We start from the raw sequence: 17,762 nt of genomic DNA on the forward strand, positions 1-17,762 counted from the left end.
TCGGCTCCTCCTTGAGCCCCCAGTGCCTCGTGCATCAGCTGCTCCACCCTGGCGAGGATCTGCTGCTTCTCCCACCAGACACAGCCCTGCAGCCTCTCCCTGTGCCCTGCAACAGCTGTGAGGCATCTCCAGGAGCTCTCCATGGACCAGTAGCAATTTGTCCAACACCTGGACAACCTCAGAGAGAAACACATACTCCTGGGAGGAGATGCCCAGGCACACGGTGCCTTGCCATGACAGGAAGGATGATGGGCATTGGAAACTCCATCCCTCTCCTAGCAAAGGGCTCCCAGGCTGTGCTGCTTTCCAGCATCCTCCTCCTCCTCCTCTGCCTCTCCCCCATCACCATCCAGCCCCTCTCAGAGCCTCTCCACCACCTTTCCATGCAATCCTTGCATCGATTTCCAGGCTCTTTGATTCATTCACAAACCCCTCTTAGCGAAGTGGCTGACAATCTCCCCATCATTCAGCTCCTACTCCACGTGCTCTGTCAAGGGCTCGGCTTTTCCAGTGACTGTCCTGTAGGTCCGAGCCTGCCAATTATCCCCTTAGCCCCAAATACCCACCCAAAGCCACCAAACTCGGATCCCGTGGTAACAACGTTCCGCTCGTACCAAACCGGCTGCTGGGAGGGAGCCAAAAAGACGGATCTGTTTTGGGCTTTAAATCGAAACGAAACACTCGTCTAGCACCGGGCATAATTAGCCCTCAGAGCAGCAGCCAGCCCAGGCACTGCTGTGCCCGATCCAGAGTTGGCCCATCGCTCTGCCGAGGCGGCACGGCCGCGGCATCACCCGGCTCCGGGCGCCTGCTGCAAACCAGCCCAGGAGAAAACCAGCTCTGCAGGGACCAGGCAGCTCAGCAGAACACAGATGGGCTCCAGCAGGCCGTGTCCCTGCACACGAGGCTTCCCGGGCTGGCAGGAATTCTGTTACACATTCTCCCCTGCCATCTGCACCCAGCTGACCTTGGAGCCTTCAGACCTTGCTCTTCGGGGCGGAGGGACAAGCTCTGCCCCTCCTCCCAGTCCCGGGAAAGGATGGCATTTTTAAAAATATGCACTGACATCTCTTTTTTTGTCTGCTAAACAGTTTTAGCAAAAAGAAACCTTTCCAAAGCACTCCACGCTGCAAGGCAGTGGCACAAAATGTAAGAGAAGCAAAGCTGGTTGTTCAAAATGAAGTCCATGTGGGAGAACACACTGAGGTCACTAGGGAGAGGGCAGATGGGAGAGGTGGGAAGGGACTGGTCACAGCCTGCATCCGAGTTCTCACATTTGATCCATTCCCTCCATCACCCAAGGGACCTGCAATCCTCCTCCAATTCCCTCACACACACAGCAGCTGTGTGGGATCTCACAGTGGTGACCTTGCCACAGCAGGCACGGGCAGTGGGTGCTCCAAAGGATGGGCAGCAGCAGGTCACCACATGGGGATGTGGGAGTGCTTTCTGACAGTGAGATAACAGGTTCTCTTCAGGTTTTGGCTCAATGCTCTTTTTCCCCCCTGACTGCAGCCTGGCAGCTGTGTCCTGCTACACTCCCTGCCATAACCACCCTCCTCCATCCATGTCGGGACCAGGGCAGTCTCCAGCTCCCTCCTCACCTCCAGTGGGCTCTGTTAGCCCTTCACTCTCTGAAGCACAAAGTTGTTTGCTGTAGCTCATGAGTCACAAGGCTTTTTGGAGAAAGAGAAAACAACGGGAACAATGGGAGCCCTGGGAATAGTTTTTGGTTGTACAAACTGTCTTCATATCAGCCTGAGACGGCACCTCCGTGCCCAGTCCCACTCCCCCCTCTAGACTCCCAGCCCTGCTTCCCTGCTGTTATATCACATTTTTCCAGTCCCTTCTGAAATGAGAGAAGCGTTGATACTCGGCAGCAAGGCTCTGAAACGTGGTAGTGCCTGGAGTGTGTGTGCAACCAGCAATAATATTTGCCTGTGGGGAGAAAAATCCTGAACTCCTGTGTCCATTTGGGAGCCAGCCTCCTATCTCTTCATTTAGTCTCGTTTCCTCTCGAAATGCTGGATGTTAAAGATCCAATGAACAACAGAACTTAAAATAGGAACAAGAAGCATTTTTGTCTGTCCCTTCTCAGCATTCAGAAGACAATGGTATTAATCTGTTATCCCCATGTCAGCATGGGAAAACTGACAAAGCCACTGCAGTCAAACCTTTCAACAGAGACAGATCTTCTCATCCAGCCCGATAAAAGCTTGTCCAGTCTTGCTTGGCCATACTCACAAAAGCTCTGCTCCAAGCATGGATGGCTAAATTCACATTGCACTGGGCCATTATATACCTACTGCAGGGGGAAAAAAACCATGATCCAATGCATGAATAATTACTTTTTATAAGGGAAACAACGAGGATGTTTGTTAAATGAGTTAAAACCTTGTATAGAGATAGGAAAAGGCATCTTTCAAAACACGGAAGTAACATCTAAACAAGGCAAGCAGAAAATAACGTAAATTGTATAAATTTGTGGTTTCCCCTTCATCCTGAGCCCTGCCTGCAGCTGTGGTCTCCCCTCGCCTCCTGAAGGTCCCGAGCAAAGGAGAAGGGCCATGAGGATGTCCGGTGGGACGAGCAGCAGAGCTGAGACTGCGCAGGGCTCTCCTCTCCAGCTGAGAAAGGGGACAGCTGGAGCGCTGTCAGGCAGGTGGTTTGCACAAAAATGCAGGCTTTTGTCCCTCCACAATGTATTCCAGCAGCGCAGGTGAGCATTTTGGATCTCAAATAGCTCTGGAGCTAATGACGAACACAGCGGTTCAGGCAGTGACTCAGAGGCAGCATCCCAGGGAGTCCCCGGGCTGCTGATGGCTGGGAGCTGGCAGATAGAACCGGCCACTATCATTACACACTTGCCTTGTTCTTATATTCTCTCCTTAGACACTGACAACTGTTCCCTGTCAGGAACAGCAGAGAGGCTTGATGACTGCAGTCAAACCAGCGAGGCTTTGTGCTCACGTCCCCAGCAGCCCTACAGCCGGGGGCAGGACTGTGCTAATGTGCCACCAACACAAGCAGAAATCCGCACTTCAGGCACATCTTACTCCCTGCTGCAGACTGAGTGCCATGATAGGTAGGACCTGAGCGAGCATCCCCTCCTTCCAGCTCCCAGGGCAGGGAGTACGACCAGCGTCTCCTCGCAGGGACCCAGGGATGGGTACCAGCCACCACACTCAGTCTGAATCCAAGCTCTAATGAGATTAATTAAAATCACGAGATTGGTAGACTGCTATCACTGTAGATGCAAGAAGCTGCTGGCAGCTGCCCACGTCCATCCTCTGCCTTCAGGCAGAAGCAGGGCAGCAGAGCCATGCCCACGCCCGGGGCACCATCAGGCTTAGCCCCAAAGGCTCTGCTGCCCAGGAAGGGGCACGGGAGGACGGCTGTCACCTCTGCAAGGGAGACAGCCAAGACAGAGCCCTGGTGCCTGGGACACATCAGGAAAGAGCCCGGGCAGAGCCCCGTGACAGGCACAGATAAATATAATCACCCTCCCTGGCAATGGCCCCTTCGCGGATGTTTACAAACAGCTCAGTACTTTTCCATGGTAAGAAGCTTGTTTTTCCAGATGCCTTGTATCGGGTGGTTTTTAATGTGTATAGTTAATCCCTTCTCACAGAGTCTTTCATAATAAACATCACCCCCTGACCTGACTAATAACTATGTAACACTAATGCTTTTGATTTTTTTATCTCCTGCCTGGGTTGTCAGGGCAAATGCATGTTTCTCTAGGACAGCAGCTCCCAGAGAAATGGGGACACGACTTGGAGAGGGGCAGGGGAGGCCAGTGGGCCCTGCTCCACCAGCCCATCCTCCAGCATCACCATCCCTCAGGACATGCCTGCACCCATTGCAGCTCTTGACAAATCTAAAAGCCACCTGTAAAACTGGAGTTTGAGTTATTGTTTGAAAAGATTTGTCCAGACCCAAATGTCTGGGGGTTCAACATCTGATAATACATTCATCCTGCTCTCCCTGTTACCCTCCTGTGGTTTCCATCCTCAGTGGGATGGACAAGAGAAAGGTACTTCACCATTTCACGTGAAGTAGTTTGACAGTGGTGTGGTTTATGTTTTACATTTCTCAGTACCTGCTCCAGCAGGACATGATGCCCATCCCAGTCTGTGCCTGAAATCCTCCAGGGTTCCTACAAGGATGTGCCAAACCCTGAAGCGTGTCACAGATGACAGGCAGTGGATCCCACACGTGGACCAGACAGGTTCACATGTGATCACAGGAACAGCAGACGTTGGGTCACTCGTGGAAGATTTTGGAAGATGCTGTTGTAGAGGAAATCCATACTGCAATGACCTCCAAACCACCACCCTGCACTGCTGCAGATCTTGGGGCAATCCTGTGTCCAACCTCACACACTCTGTCCCGACCCCTGGGTTTCACCTGGAGCTGATTTCCAGCAGACCTGGACACAGGAGCCGCAGGGGTGATGGAGGGTAAGGGGAGCACGGCCAAGATCTGGACTGCTCCATGTGCTTGTGCTCCCACCACGCTTCTGCAAAGATGGTTTGTCAGCTTGAGCATCCTGACCACACTCCAGCTTGAGCAATCACACATTGCCTCCCAAATTCCCCTGGAGTTTCAGTTCAGATAAGCCACAGAGGTTCACTTTCTGTCCCAATTGTTGCTAAGTTGGGCACTGTTCAGCTTTTGCTCCACTTTATTTGTTCCAGAGCTACATTTCACTGAGAATCCTCCTCAGGGCATAACAGAGCATGAAGCAGAGGGATGAGCCTGGCCCTCCACAGGCACCACATCTGACGTCTCCCTGGGTGCCATGGACTAAGATCTAGTTTTCACTCCAGCTGTTGTAGAGCAGCAACTTGGATCCAGGTCTGACCATCCTTCAGCAAGTCCAGAAGCATTTTCACTTGGAGTCTTAGATTTATATCCAGTAACTTCATTAGCAGCCGGGTAAAATCCTAGATGGCTGATTAAACTAATTCATATCATAAGCAAAAGTGTGTCTGTACCACTGATGCAGTAAAGAGATGCATCAACTCCTGGAGGAAAGTTTTACTGGGCAGCAGCAGGGTGGCACATATCACACTGTCCTGATGCATGAATCACATCCTGTCACATCTAACCAGGTCTAACACTGGGCATCTCCACCTTAGGGACTCCTGACAGCACCTGAAGGGCTCACCCCAGGCCTGTTTGGGCACATCAGGCACAGGGATGAGCATTTTTTTCAGAAAGGGATAACGGTGCCAGAGGAGGAGGAGGTACCCTAAATCCTTCGCTTTCCTTGGGAGGATTCACCTCACAAAAATCACCCCCTGATCTGTATCAAGACACATCTATAACCAGTGCTAATGTTCAACTTTCTAACAGCCTTGTCAGCAGCCAGTGACATCTGCACCCCTGGTTCTTGCTCTCTGGAGTGTTTCCAACTACCTCAGCTGGTCCTAACAGCTTTCCAGTCCCTCTCTTTTCCCATGGCATAAACAACTTGGACTTTTTCAGTCTCTGTCCTTCACCAACACTTAAGATGTATCAAAGTAAACCTGTCAGAGCAGTAAAAACCAAGTGCAGCTGTAATTCAGGCAGTGACCACAGGAAAACCTCAAAATCTCTACTCAGCTTGATGCAAAAGGAGGATGTTACAAAGGTTTGTGCTCACCAGGCCACAGCATCAGGAGAGGTGAAACAGGGGGGAGCTTGGGAAGGAGTTCACATTAGCCATGCCAGCTTCACCTGCCTCTAAACTTAGCTCTGCCTGACTCCAGACCCTGGTCCAGAGGGAAGGGAATGTGAGAACAATGTCCCTCTGGCTTTGCTCAGGCTGCTGCTGAAATGAAGATGACCACTGCCAAACACTGTGGTTGCTACAACAGCAGCTCATGCCTGCTGTAGTTTCCATGGCTCGTGGAAATGTATCCGAGGCACACGAAGGAAAACAGGGCACAGCACTGTCCCTTCCACCACAGCCCCGGGGACACACGGCTGCTCCCACCCCAGAGCCAGACCCTGCGCTCAGAGCTGGCAGGGGAACCTGGGCAGTGTCCCCAGGGTGGGCAGCACTGCCCGTCCCAGCCAGGGAAAACCCTGTGGACAAGGTCAGACACCGACGGCCTCGGCTTAATGCCCTTGAGCCCCGTGACAGGAGGAAACCAACACAACATGATCTGCAACTCAGCTGTGCTGTCTCTCATTTCACAGCTTCCTGTGCCTCCCACTTGTTCACGGGGAGGAGCCTCCACGTCACCCTCCCCTGCCATCAGTGCTGTGACCTGTGCCACCAAAGAAAGGGCACCCAGGTGGGCACCCAAACCAGGGAACCTTGGTACACAGACACCCCAAAACTGTAGGACCTCCCAATCCCACCAAACTCAACCCACGTTTACTTGCATCAACAGGGGTGGAGGCACAAGGACCCCACACCCTTCATCAGAGATGCCCATTGGGTTTCCCCCCCTGCTCCCTCCAAGTAGAGCTGGGGTTGGCACCACTGCCAGGAGCTGTGGCTCTGCCCTCCCGGAGATGCCTTGTCCTGGCACCCACTGCTCACAGCCAGCCATGGGCACGCTGGTTGACACATCTGGGCAAGCACAGTGCCATGGGAAACCCCCCTCCGTGGGAAAAGCTTGAAAGCCCACATACCTCAGAGGGCTTCTTCTCCTTCTGCCGTGACCAGGGGGATTTGGTATTCGGAATTTTGGAGCATCTGGAGGTGGATGTGGTGTGACCTGCAACAAGGCAACAGAGACAGGTTACCCAGAAAAGAGTCAAAAAGTTTTTTCCACGTCTTTGCCACCAGCCCCACTGCTACAGCCTCAACCAACACTCTGGGTCAGCACTAAGAGGCAACAACACCTTGACACCCCAGGGTACCTCACCAAAACACATTAACATCACTCTCCTGCTACTGATGATGATGTAGATGATGAAATAGAGGCCTCTGAAATTTAAAAACACTGTTTTCAAACGCAGACATCAGAAACGAGAAACCCAGAGTCACAAGCAAGACAGGCTTCTGAGAGGGAATGAATCAGGGCTCATTCCTGGAATCAGGAGTCTATTGGGATTAGGAATTAAGGAGATAAAAGTTTTCTACCAAGGAGGCTTAAAGACAGGTATCTGAACAGCTCATGGACTTCAGACCCCATGGACAAAACTACTGACAAAATTGGGTCGAACTCCGTTGCCCACACCACGACTAAGAATTCCCACAGCAGTGTGCAGTTCAGCATCCACTGGGAACCACACAACAGAACACATCAAGCAAAGGCACTTTACACTTTTCAGTAGTAAGAGAGTATTTGCTTTGAGATTTGGGAATACTTTCCTCAGGGAGCATTATGAATGATCTCTCATCATCCTCACTGCAGCAATATCATCACCACTGCTACCACCTCTGTAAGGCAAGGGTAGCTAAAGCCCTAAATGTTCTGGGACCACTACATTACTGATCTTTATTTCCAACCCATATTTGTTAATAACAAATAACAAACTAATTATTGGAATTTTTGTATAATAATGATGACAGTCCAGTTTACCACTGACTTTATCCTTTTATCCTGAATAGGAGGAAATAACACTGTGCACATAAGCAACCTCCAAACCCAATGGAGCCCTGCACATGAGGAAGGGCTCTGGCCAGGAGCTGAGCTGAGCTGACCCAAGGGATCAGGGTGCAGTACCACTGCAATGGGAAATGTCTGTTCTTCCACCAGCTCAGGCAACTGAGCCCAGATAAATCCCACATGCCTATTTCTGCCGGCAGGGGAAGAGGCACCAGCTCACCTTGCACTCTTTACTTGCAGTACACTTTCTTGTTCTTCATCAAATGAAAACCAAATGTGGGGGCATCACCTGTTCCCAAAAGGTGGTTTCTTGACTGCAGTGTCAGGCAAGATGTCACTAAAGAGGGCTCCATATAAATGACTTTTTTTATAGCATTTCAGCGCACAACAGGATGGTGCAGACAAAGCCCACAGACATCCCTATGCTGCAGCCACATGGACATGCTGCTTTACTCAGTGAGCTGCTCAAAGGAGGGCAGCAGCAGCTCCACAGCTTTTATGGAGAGACTGAGCCACTAATTTCCACCTTGCCCCCTCATCTCAAGCTACAGTGTGATGCTACAACTATGCAAACCTGGATAACACACCACTACCACCCTTTCCTGGCAGAGAATTAAAAAAGATGGTCAGCACTCTGTTTACAATTATCCTGCAGGAGAGCATTTTGTCAACAGCTTAGATATCACCTGCAGCATAAATATCCAAGCCCAACAGAGATAAGGCCACGTTGTTTAATGCCATGATTAAAGATGCCTTACCCCCGAAAGGCAGCGAAGCCAACGAGCTGCTCCGTAAGCCTTTGAGCATCTGGGGATTAGGAGACGGGAAGTTTGAAGCACAGCTTCCAAAACAAACCCCTTTCTGAGATAGAGACGTTTCATTTTACGAGAAGCCAGTGGTGCTGACAGAGCCTGAAACACTTTCTGTAGGCACAGCTCAGCTCTCAGGCCCCCCAAGGGCTGCAGCAGGACGGGGGTCCCCGCCAGCAGCCCAACAGCAGGTTCCTGTCGGCAGTGCTGGTGCAAACTCCTCTCACACTGACAATTTTTTTGGCTGAAGCTGTGGGAACGGCAGCCAAACCCAGCAAGATCAGCCTTTCCATAACCCCCTGTAATCTCCCCATCATCCTGTTAGGAAAAGGCCCAGAAGTTTAGTGTCTTTAGCAAAGTCCCTTTCGTTCTCGGGTATCCAGCAGCCAGATCCTGTAAAGTGTGGAGAGCAAATTCCCAGCACGGCCCAGATGAAATTACTGTGACATTTGTAAAAGACCAAGAGCAACTAGTAAGAAACTCTGGAGCCCAGACAAGGGATTAGGCTGGTGCCTCGAGGGTTCTGAACACCGAGGCACTGCGGTATGTCTGCAGTGGGTGAAACCCTGGGATAAGTGGGAGAGGAAAGTGCTCTATTTATAGCCAAAATTCAGCACATTTGCACATGTTTATTGTTGAGCACATGCTCCTGTGCCTTCCTGAACGAGGATGAAGTGAGGTAGATGTTGAAAAGCAAGCGTGGGCTTGCAAGTTTTGCTGGCTTGAGCTTTATCCCTTTTCCCACATCACTCTTCAGCTTGCAAAAGGGAACAATGCAGCTCCAATTTTACCCTGACTCCAATAAAAACTTCCCTTTCCCCCGTACGACCCAAATCAAGAGCAAACTAGTCTCAGGCTGCAGCTCACAGGAAAGGACAGCTCATCTACAAAGGGTGTTTGTTGCTTTGTTAGCAGATCTGCAATCAGCAGCTCTCCTCGCCCAGACTCCTCACACGAGGGAGACACTCTCATCAGTTAAGAGGAGCCACAGCCAAGTGTTTAAATAAATTGGTATCAGCTTGTTGCTGCGTTTCTGACAAACCCAGCCCTGCACACAATTCATTGTGCAGGGACTTCCCAGTAAATGCAGCTTCCTCCAATCTTTGCAAAGTAATTATTCAAGCATTTTCCCTGCTGGAAGTGAATCTTGTTCAAAGCTTTGAATTAAAGGTCTTACTGTCAGTGGTGTCTGAGTTATCACTGCTGATGGAGTACTTGCGTCGTTTTTCTTCCATCTGTAACAAAAGAAATTGAATGTTATACTTAATGTACAGAAAACTCACCTCAGCACCAAATCACTGTTACCTCTAAATATCTGCACACCGCGTTAACCCAGTACCAGTCAGTCCTTACCCTCAAGACAGAAAACTACCCAGAGGCTGAAAAAAAGGAAGAAAACAATCCTCACAGGGCTTTTTAAAACTTTAAGGTGTGAGTGCCTCTTTTATCAGCCTTCCCCACTCCCAGGAGTTACCGTGGGTACACCTGGATCACTCAGCTTTGCATGGCAAATTGTCCAGGCGGGATTTGCAACCAAATGGTTCTTCCTTTGAAAGAGCATTGCTATGGGAGGGTGCTCCACCACTGACCAGAGGATGCTCCACCATGGAGCAGAGGATGCCCCACCACGGACAGTGGTGCTGTTGGACAGGACAAAAGATGTCCTGTGAACCACACTCCTGGGCTGCAAGGCTGAGAAATGTGAAGACAGAAGAATGGAAACTGTGCCCGCTCTCGGTATGTCTGCAAGGGGAAGTACGAGCATCCCAGACCTGAAGAGAACCTCTGTGTACCACAAGCCTGGGGTTTTACCCACTGACTCATCTTCCCATTCAGCCAGTATCTCCTTCTTTTAAAGACTTCTGGGGTATCTGTCACACAGGCAACACGCACCAGCCCAGCCCAAAGCACACTTCCCATCACCCTGCACTGCTCTGCCCCCCAGCAGCTCCCACGGGCTGAGCGAGTGGCTTCTGCACAGCTGCTGTGACTTCTCCATCCTCTCAGAGTCAAAATCACAGCAGCAGGTACCACCACACCGATTAGGAGACCCCGTTTCAAGCTCAGCTGGTTTGCTTTGTGACTTTGAACAAGCCACAGAAGCGCTTGAAATCAGCAGGTTCTCCTGAACTCGCCCCTCAGGAACCGAGCGCTCGGAACTGAAAGTCAAGTATCTGTACTGGTAGGTGCTTTAAAAAAAAAAACCACAGAAGAAAAAAGGTATTCTAACTTTTAAAGACCCCAGTTTACCAATGTGGCTAGTGACTGATGAACGTGGCCCCCAACACAGGGCTTGGGAAGCTCTGGAGGGAAAGGGATACCCATGGACCAGACAATACTCAACAGGCTGTGAGCCAAAATACATCCACAGGAAAACAATGCACATTGAATCTCATGCACATCTTCCTAGTTCTTTCTGAGATATCTGCAAGAATCTAAAGGCGTTGAGATGCCATACACACTACTGCTTCCACAAATGATAAGTGGGAATGATATTAGACACCAGGTTTGTGTCGTTTGGTCGCAGCAGCTACAAGCAGCACACGCACTGGATAGCAAGCTAGAGCATGACATTCCCCCCAAACATCAGGAAATGTTCCACATAAGCAAAAAAAACTCATGCAATATCTGTATTTTACAATATATGTGCTCTGTGTTATCACAGCATTATCAGGGAAAATACTACAAAGTATCCTAAACATTTTAACTATCAGTGTTGTGGTAAGGCATTGCCCTGTCAAAACGTGACTTAAAACATTCCTTGAGAATATGGCAATATCAATAGTTTTCCCCCAGTGATTCAAGGGGAAACAGATGTTATTAAAACAGCCTGGTTCCAAGTAGCCATTAGGTTTTGCTTGGGGAAAACGAAATTGAAGACAGTTTTAACTGCAGCTTACTTACTTTTAGTGGAAATTCTACCTGAACCTTTCAAACTGGTTTCTACTGGTCTGAAGTGGCAAACAGGCATTTGGAGCACAGAGCAATGCTTTTTTTGATTCTGGAGTTCCTAATCACAGAGATTAAATAAGCCAAAGCCAACGGAGGGAAAAAACCCACCTGAGCTGAAGCAAAGGAATGCTACTGATAGCCAGTGAGATTTCCCAGGTTTCCCATCTTTGCCTTTACAGCAAGACAGTATCACTGACATCACTCTCCTTCCAAGGCAGGGAAAAGGTTTACAATCAATGCTCAGCACAGGCATCAGATGCTGGGACTGGTTTTGGCTCTGATATTTATGTGAGGAGATGCACTGATCATCCCTCTAATTGAACTTGGTCCCTGCATCCTGCTTCTGTCCCTACAGAACAGCCCTGAACGTGCTCACTACATAACAGGATGGATTGATATTCACATACAGAAGGGGTTCACATTGCAGGTGAAACAGTGGCTCTACTTCAGCAAATCATTTTGCCACTGTTTGGCAGGATCCCGGACAGCATCCTCTGAACCAAACTGCATCAAATTTCTGAATGAAGTTCTGGCTTGAGCAAAGTGAACAGCAGCACTGAAAGCCAACGACCCCCCGGGCAGGGGATGGCACACAAGGTACTGTGTGCCTGAAGGGAGCAAAATTTGTGACCAAGACCAGCCCATTCCAGAAAATGGTTAAATTCCAGGCCTTGCTAAGAAGATGCTGTTTTCCAAGGGACCCATCAGGAGCAGCCCAACAGTAGTAAACCCAGGGCACTTAACTGAGGAATTTACTGTAGAAGAAGGGTAATTTGGCCATTTCCCCATCTGGATCACAGAGTTATAAAGTCTGATGGTGGCTGGGCTCCCACCACCCCTTTGGCACCGCGGGGGGGACCCACTGCCCACATCCTGCCCAGGGCTGGAGCTCCAGCTCCCACAAGCTCTCAGGAGCAATTCAGTTGGTGAACTACCGAGCAACTTATGTCTCCACAAAATACGGTCTCTGCTCCAAAATTAATCTTTTGTTTACATTAGAAGTTAATTTCACCTTTAACTGACCCATTCCCCGCATGGCATCATTAATAAAGTCATAAACAAATACCAAAAAAATTTGTAATACTTTGAAAAGGTCACTCTTAGGTCAAACTTGGCCCAAAATCTAGTTTTTACAGAGCCAGAAACCAAGTGAAAGGTTTCTATGTAGGCTTGCTTAAAAAATTCAAACAGAAACAGATGTGGGTTTCTTTTATAAACAAATGAACATCCCCCTGAAGTGTCTGCAACTCAAATCCACAGGCACAGCCCTGGCTAAAGCCTGGAAACCAAAAAAACAGAATTGCTTGCAAACCAACACATGTTTAGCATTGCCTTTGTTCAGGCTGAGAAAGGCAGATAAATGCTAAACCAAGGAAAATGATGGCCCTCCATCAGCCTAAACAAATGTAAATCACAGGGGCCTTGGACAAATTAGCACCAGGATTGGCGTTAAAATCGAGATGATGGTCTGAGGCTGGCTGGTCCTGCTTCACAGCAGGGGAGGGCTGGAGAGGAGCTCTCGGGAATGCAATTTTGCCCATGCAACCTGGGAGAGGGGAAGGCAGCAGCACTCCTGGCACAGATACCTGTGCCCAGGTCCTGAGCTCCTGTCCCCTCTGGGCACAGTGCCCAGGGACAGGTGCCAGCTCCCATCCACACTAAACCAAAATGCCTTATCCAGCCTCCAGCCAGCACAGAACTCTTCCTCTGCGGACCCCTCCACCATCCCTGTGCTCTGAGGAACCCCCTGATGTTTCCCAGCTCCCTGCAAACTCTTCTGTACATCAAGCCCCGTGTGATTTGGAGATTTTAGTGGCACCTCAGCACCCCGTGCAAGGGCTGTTTGCAAGAATGAACCATTCCGGACTGTGGCAAGCAAAGAGAGAAATTCATACACGCCTGTGCTCCCGAAATCCACAGGGAACAGGCACAGAAAACTGCGTAAGTTGCAGTAAAAAAAAAAAAAAGGGGTGGGGGTAGTATTTGTTCATCACCTCTCCCAGCCTCCCCGCAGGCTGAGGGATGCGCCGGTCCCCGCGCCGTCACCTCTGACGCTGTGAGCAACACCGGCTGAATGATGTGCTCTGTTTGTGAGCTGCAATGAGACTGCAGAAAAACCACTTCCCTGTTTGTTCTCCCAGCCCAGAAATAGGAACACAAACGGAACATAGTGCCCCCAGCGGCACGCACACCGCTCCGGCCAGCGGACCCCGCGCCGGGGACCCCCGCGCCCGTCCCACCGCCCGCGCCCCGCGGGGGATGTGGAGCCCCGGGGCTGCTCCCAACGCACCCCCTCAACGCTTCCCCTCTGCCTTAACTGGGGTTTTCCCCCCCCCCTCCTCTGTCTAGGAACGCCAGTTGTTAGAAAGTGTAATAAGAAGGGTGGAGGGCTGGAACGTCCCCGTCTTTACACCGTGGGAGGGTTGTCCTCTTCCCATCGCCTTTTCCCGTTAGCGATTCTGGAGCCAAGCGCTGCTACAGGAGGCTCTGAGAGAGCGGCAGCGTCCCCCGAATTGGCTCAGCCCCAATTTCATAGTGACAGAGGCACAAAGTTTTGGACCGAAGGATGAGCAGCGGCTGGGCCAACAGACCCTCAGCAAACCGTGGTGCACGTCTGGGAGGAAGCTTTTCTTAACCTCCCTGGAAACCCTGCAGAAGTGTAAAAGCAGACAGGCAGGATCCTGGTACCCAGAACACCCATTTTCCGGGCAGTGGGAGCCTGTCCCTGCCCGCCGGGGCTCGCCTGCCCCTCGCCTCCTCCACAGGTTGTTGCCAGCCCCAACTTTGCAGCAAAAGCTCAGGTACCCAGTGAGGAGCGAGGCATCCCTCCTCTCCTCCACACCAACTCTGCTGGCTGTCTTGGCTCCCTGGGGCAAAATTTAATCTCATTTCAATTTAAAACAAAACAAGCCCTCGTTTACTTCCTGTGCTTTGCCTTTCTCCACATCTACAAGGGAATTTTTTTTCTTCACTACTCACATTTATAACTCCACTTGCCTCTTCTGACTCGTTACCCTCTAATTATCTATTTTTTTTTTCAGCAAGCCCAGACAGAGCACAGGTAATCAGAAAGGTTACTGAGGGCACTGGAAACATCTCTGCCTTTTGGGGGGGAGGGTGAGGGCAGGGACACCGGGCAGGGACACCGGGCACAGCTCCACGCCCACAGCCGGCTGCCCCATCCTGCAGGTCTCTGATCGTCCACAGCTCAGAGAAAATCAACAGGAGCTATGGGCACTCCGATCTTTCTACGGAACACCCACAGAAAGGCAAAGACCAGATCTAAATAGTTTGGGGACCACCCACCCATCAGCTTTCAGAACTTGGGTGCCAAACACTATCACCAGCCATCGATACTTTAAAGGAATTGCATCTCCCTGCCTATAGACCCCCTAACATGTACCCTCCATCCTTTGCTCCAAGCCTACATTTTTGAACATCAAGCCTCAATTTTCCTAGGAAAAACAAATTTAACCTTCGATTTAACCTTTCTGCAAGCTATTTTTACTTCTATCTCAAGCTTATTTTAACCCCAGTAGCCAATAAATGCTTAAAGGTCAAACACCATTCCTAAGAGCTGGGCTCCTTACCCCCGGGGAGAAGGCTGAGATCACTGAATTTTTCTTCCCTCAAGCAAAATCTCCTCCTAAAAATGTCCCAGCCGTCGGAGGGTCCTGGCTCAAACCCTTCAGCAAACAATTCTCACTGTGGGTGCTGAGAAGGCGCTGGGAATTTTCCCTGTGAGTGCCATGCCATCCCTTCCCTTCCCACTCAAAAAGCGCTCAGGATGTGCAGGTATGGCGAGAGATAAATATATAATTATTTTTTTTTTCCCCCTCCGAGGTTGACAATTCAGCAGCCTCCCGCCTTTGCAGCGCTTCCCAACTTCCAGCTCGCTGCTCCCACCCCGGGCGCGGGGGGCTCCCAGCCCCGCACCCTGGGCGGGAAGCGGCTCGGCAGGTGGGGAAGGGGCAGGAGCGCGGCGGGGGCGCCGCTGGATCCCCGGAGGATGCGGGAGAGCGCCCGGGGAGGGGGCAGGTGGCCGGGGATGGAGGGAGAGAGAAGGGGGGGCCGCCCCGCGGGGACCACAGCGCGGGGAAGGGAGGGCGGGACGCGGGATGTTTTCGAGCGCGGTGATGCCGCGGGGGGAGCGGCGGGTACCCCCCCCCGGGGCCGGCAGCGCCGGGACCCACCAGCGCGGTGCGGCGAGGGAAGGCGGCGGGGAAAGCCCCGCGGTGGGGAGGGAAGGGAAGGGAAGGGGGGAGGAAGGGGAGGGCAGGCGGGAGCCGGCAGCCGCCACGCCCCCGGGCACCGCCATCCCGGCCCCGCGCCGCGCTCCGCGCCCGCGGCCCCGCCGCGCTCCGCGGCCCCGCGCCGAGCCCGCACAGCCCCGGGAGCGGAGCCCGCCCGAGCCCCGCGGGCCGCCGGGCCGCCCCCTCCCCTCCCGGCGGGCAGGGCAGGGCGCGGGGCCGCTGCCGCAGTCATTAATTCGGGGGGATAAAGGGGGCGAAGCGGCGAACCGAGCCTCGAAAAGTTCTTGTTTACGTCCCCGCCGCCTCCCTCCCGCACTTCCAAAGGAGAGTGACCACCGTGCGCCATCCGCCCCGGGAATGCTGCACATCCCCCGCCCGGCAGCCGGGGGAGGGAGGGGGGTGAAAAATAAATAATAAAAAAAAAAAGACAGAAATACAGCAAAAGCAGGGGGAGCTGCAAAATAACCATCCGCTGCAAACCCAGCCCGCTCCCGCCGCCACCCCGCCGAGCCTTTACCTTGGCCAGGAGAGTGTCCGCCCGGAGTTGCGCCGGTCTCTGGGGTGACGGGCGGGAGGAGGCGGGGGCGGGGGATGCTCCCGCAGTCCCCGGCCGGGAGAGCCCCCTCGGCGGCTCAATCCGGTGTCATTGCCGGGGCCGCGCCGCCCGGGCCCTCCTTAGGAGCGCCCGCTCGGTAACTCCATGGATGCGGCCCCGCTCCCAGCCGAGATGGCCGCTCCGCCGCGGCCGGGCGAGCCCTGCCCGCCTGTTTCTCTTTCTTTTTCACCCCGCACTTCCTCCGGCGCTCCGCGCCCCGCCGCCGCCCGGGCTCCGGCTCCGGCTCCGGCAGGGAGGCGGGGAAGCGACTTTCGGAGCGGGGACGGATAATGGTGGCGGCGCTTCCACCCCCCCCCACCCACCCCCCCCGCCGCCTCGGCCGCCCCAAATCTTCAATTTCTCTCCCTTCTCCCCTCCCCGGGCGCCGCGGCAGGGCCAGGTGCGGGCAGCGCGGGTCCCATCGCGGGCCGCGCCGCCGCCGCCGCCGCCCGCCCCGCGTCACCCCCCCGCCGGCCGCCGGGGCCCCATGGCGCTGCCCGGAGCCCCGCAGCCCCCGCGCCCCGCAGCCGTCCCGCCGCCCGGCCCTGCACACGCACTCACACTCACACACACCCGCACACACCGCCCGCCCCCCCGCCCGCTCCCCCTCTCCGCGCTGTGCACACGCGTACACGGGGCGGCTTCGCCAACCTTTCTTTTTTTTTTTTTTTCCTTTCCTTTCTTTTTTTTTTTTTTTTGGGGGGGGAGCGGGGGGAGGGAAAAAAAATAAGCTTATACTTAAAAAAAAAAAAAGCTTTTGGCGCCATATTAATGACGTACTTAAAATTTGCCATTTCTCCTGCGTCAAAAAGACGGCTCTTGCCCATCGCGGGGCGGGCGGGGGCCGCGGTGCGGAGCCGCTTCCCTCCCTCCCGCACCCGCGGAGCGAAGTTGCGCGGCCGCGGGGCGTGGGAACCGCCGGGGCGGGGGGGGGAAGCGGAGCCTCCGCGCCCGCACCGGAGGGGCGAGGAGCGGCGGGGCTGGGGATGCTGCTGCGGCAGCAGAGCTCCCCCCCCGACCCGCCTGTGCGCGTACACGTGTGTGTTCCCCCCAAAAAAAACTTCGCAGACTTTCCGCGCAGAGGTGCGGAGCGGCGCGGCCGCCTCCCGCCTCCCCGCGGGGTGACCCTGCTGCGCGCTGCCCGAACGAGTGTTTCGGGCTCTGGGTGGTTCAGGGCTGCCTGTTGCCAGCTGTTTTCCCCCGGACTAAAAACAACGACAGCGGTGCTGTCGGGATAGAAACGGTTTCTTGAATTAAAATAATAATAACTGGGTGCACACCGTGCATCTTCCCCAGCTCCCGGGGGCCCTACAGAAGTTGGCTCGCACTGTTTTAAACCATTGCTGCAGAAGATTAAAATTCAGGTTAAAGACAGTCTTTCAGTCACAATCTGCCATCATCTCTTACGGTCTTTCAGTCACAATCTGCCATCATCTCTTACGTTCGTTAAGCTGGTGAGCTCTAAAACGCTGAATTACCGGTTATAAACCACTAGGAAGCACAGCTACAGTAGCCAGATGCTCCCCACCGTACATCCCTGTTGTGGCTCCTTATAAATTGCCAAACTTGAATGAATTAGTCTGCAACTTTCTGCCTTGGC

At 52.9% G+C, this 17,762-nt stretch overlaps 1 protein-coding gene across 2 annotated transcripts in view; it reads right to left on the reverse strand.

Moving 5' to 3' along the window:
* The window catches only part of JADE2 (jade family PHD finger 2), a 73,593-nt gene extending 57,104 nt beyond the window's left edge, over positions 1-16,489 (reverse strand). The window contains exons 1-3 of one of the 2 annotated variants that reach the window (XM_032702734.1): positions 16,085-16,489; positions 9,540-9,597; positions 6,631-6,716 (exon numbers count right to left, since the gene is read on the reverse strand). In XM_032702734.1, the coding sequence (XP_032558625.1) occupies positions 6,631-6,716; positions 9,540-9,597 (144 nt within the window). In that variant the 5' untranslated portion in view covers positions 16,085-16,489. The remainder of the gene's footprint in view (positions 1-6,630; positions 6,717-9,539; positions 9,598-16,084) is intronic. The other variant, XM_032702732.1, reaches the window with a different exon arrangement.
* Positions 16,490-17,762: the final 1,273 nt, after the last annotated feature.

The sequence above is a fragment of the Chiroxiphia lanceolata genome, chromosome 15 (genome assembly GCF_009829145.1).
Source record: "Chiroxiphia lanceolata isolate bChiLan1 chromosome 15, bChiLan1.pri, whole genome shotgun sequence".
NCBI lineage: Eukaryota > Metazoa > Chordata > Aves > Passeriformes > Pipridae > Chiroxiphia > Chiroxiphia lanceolata.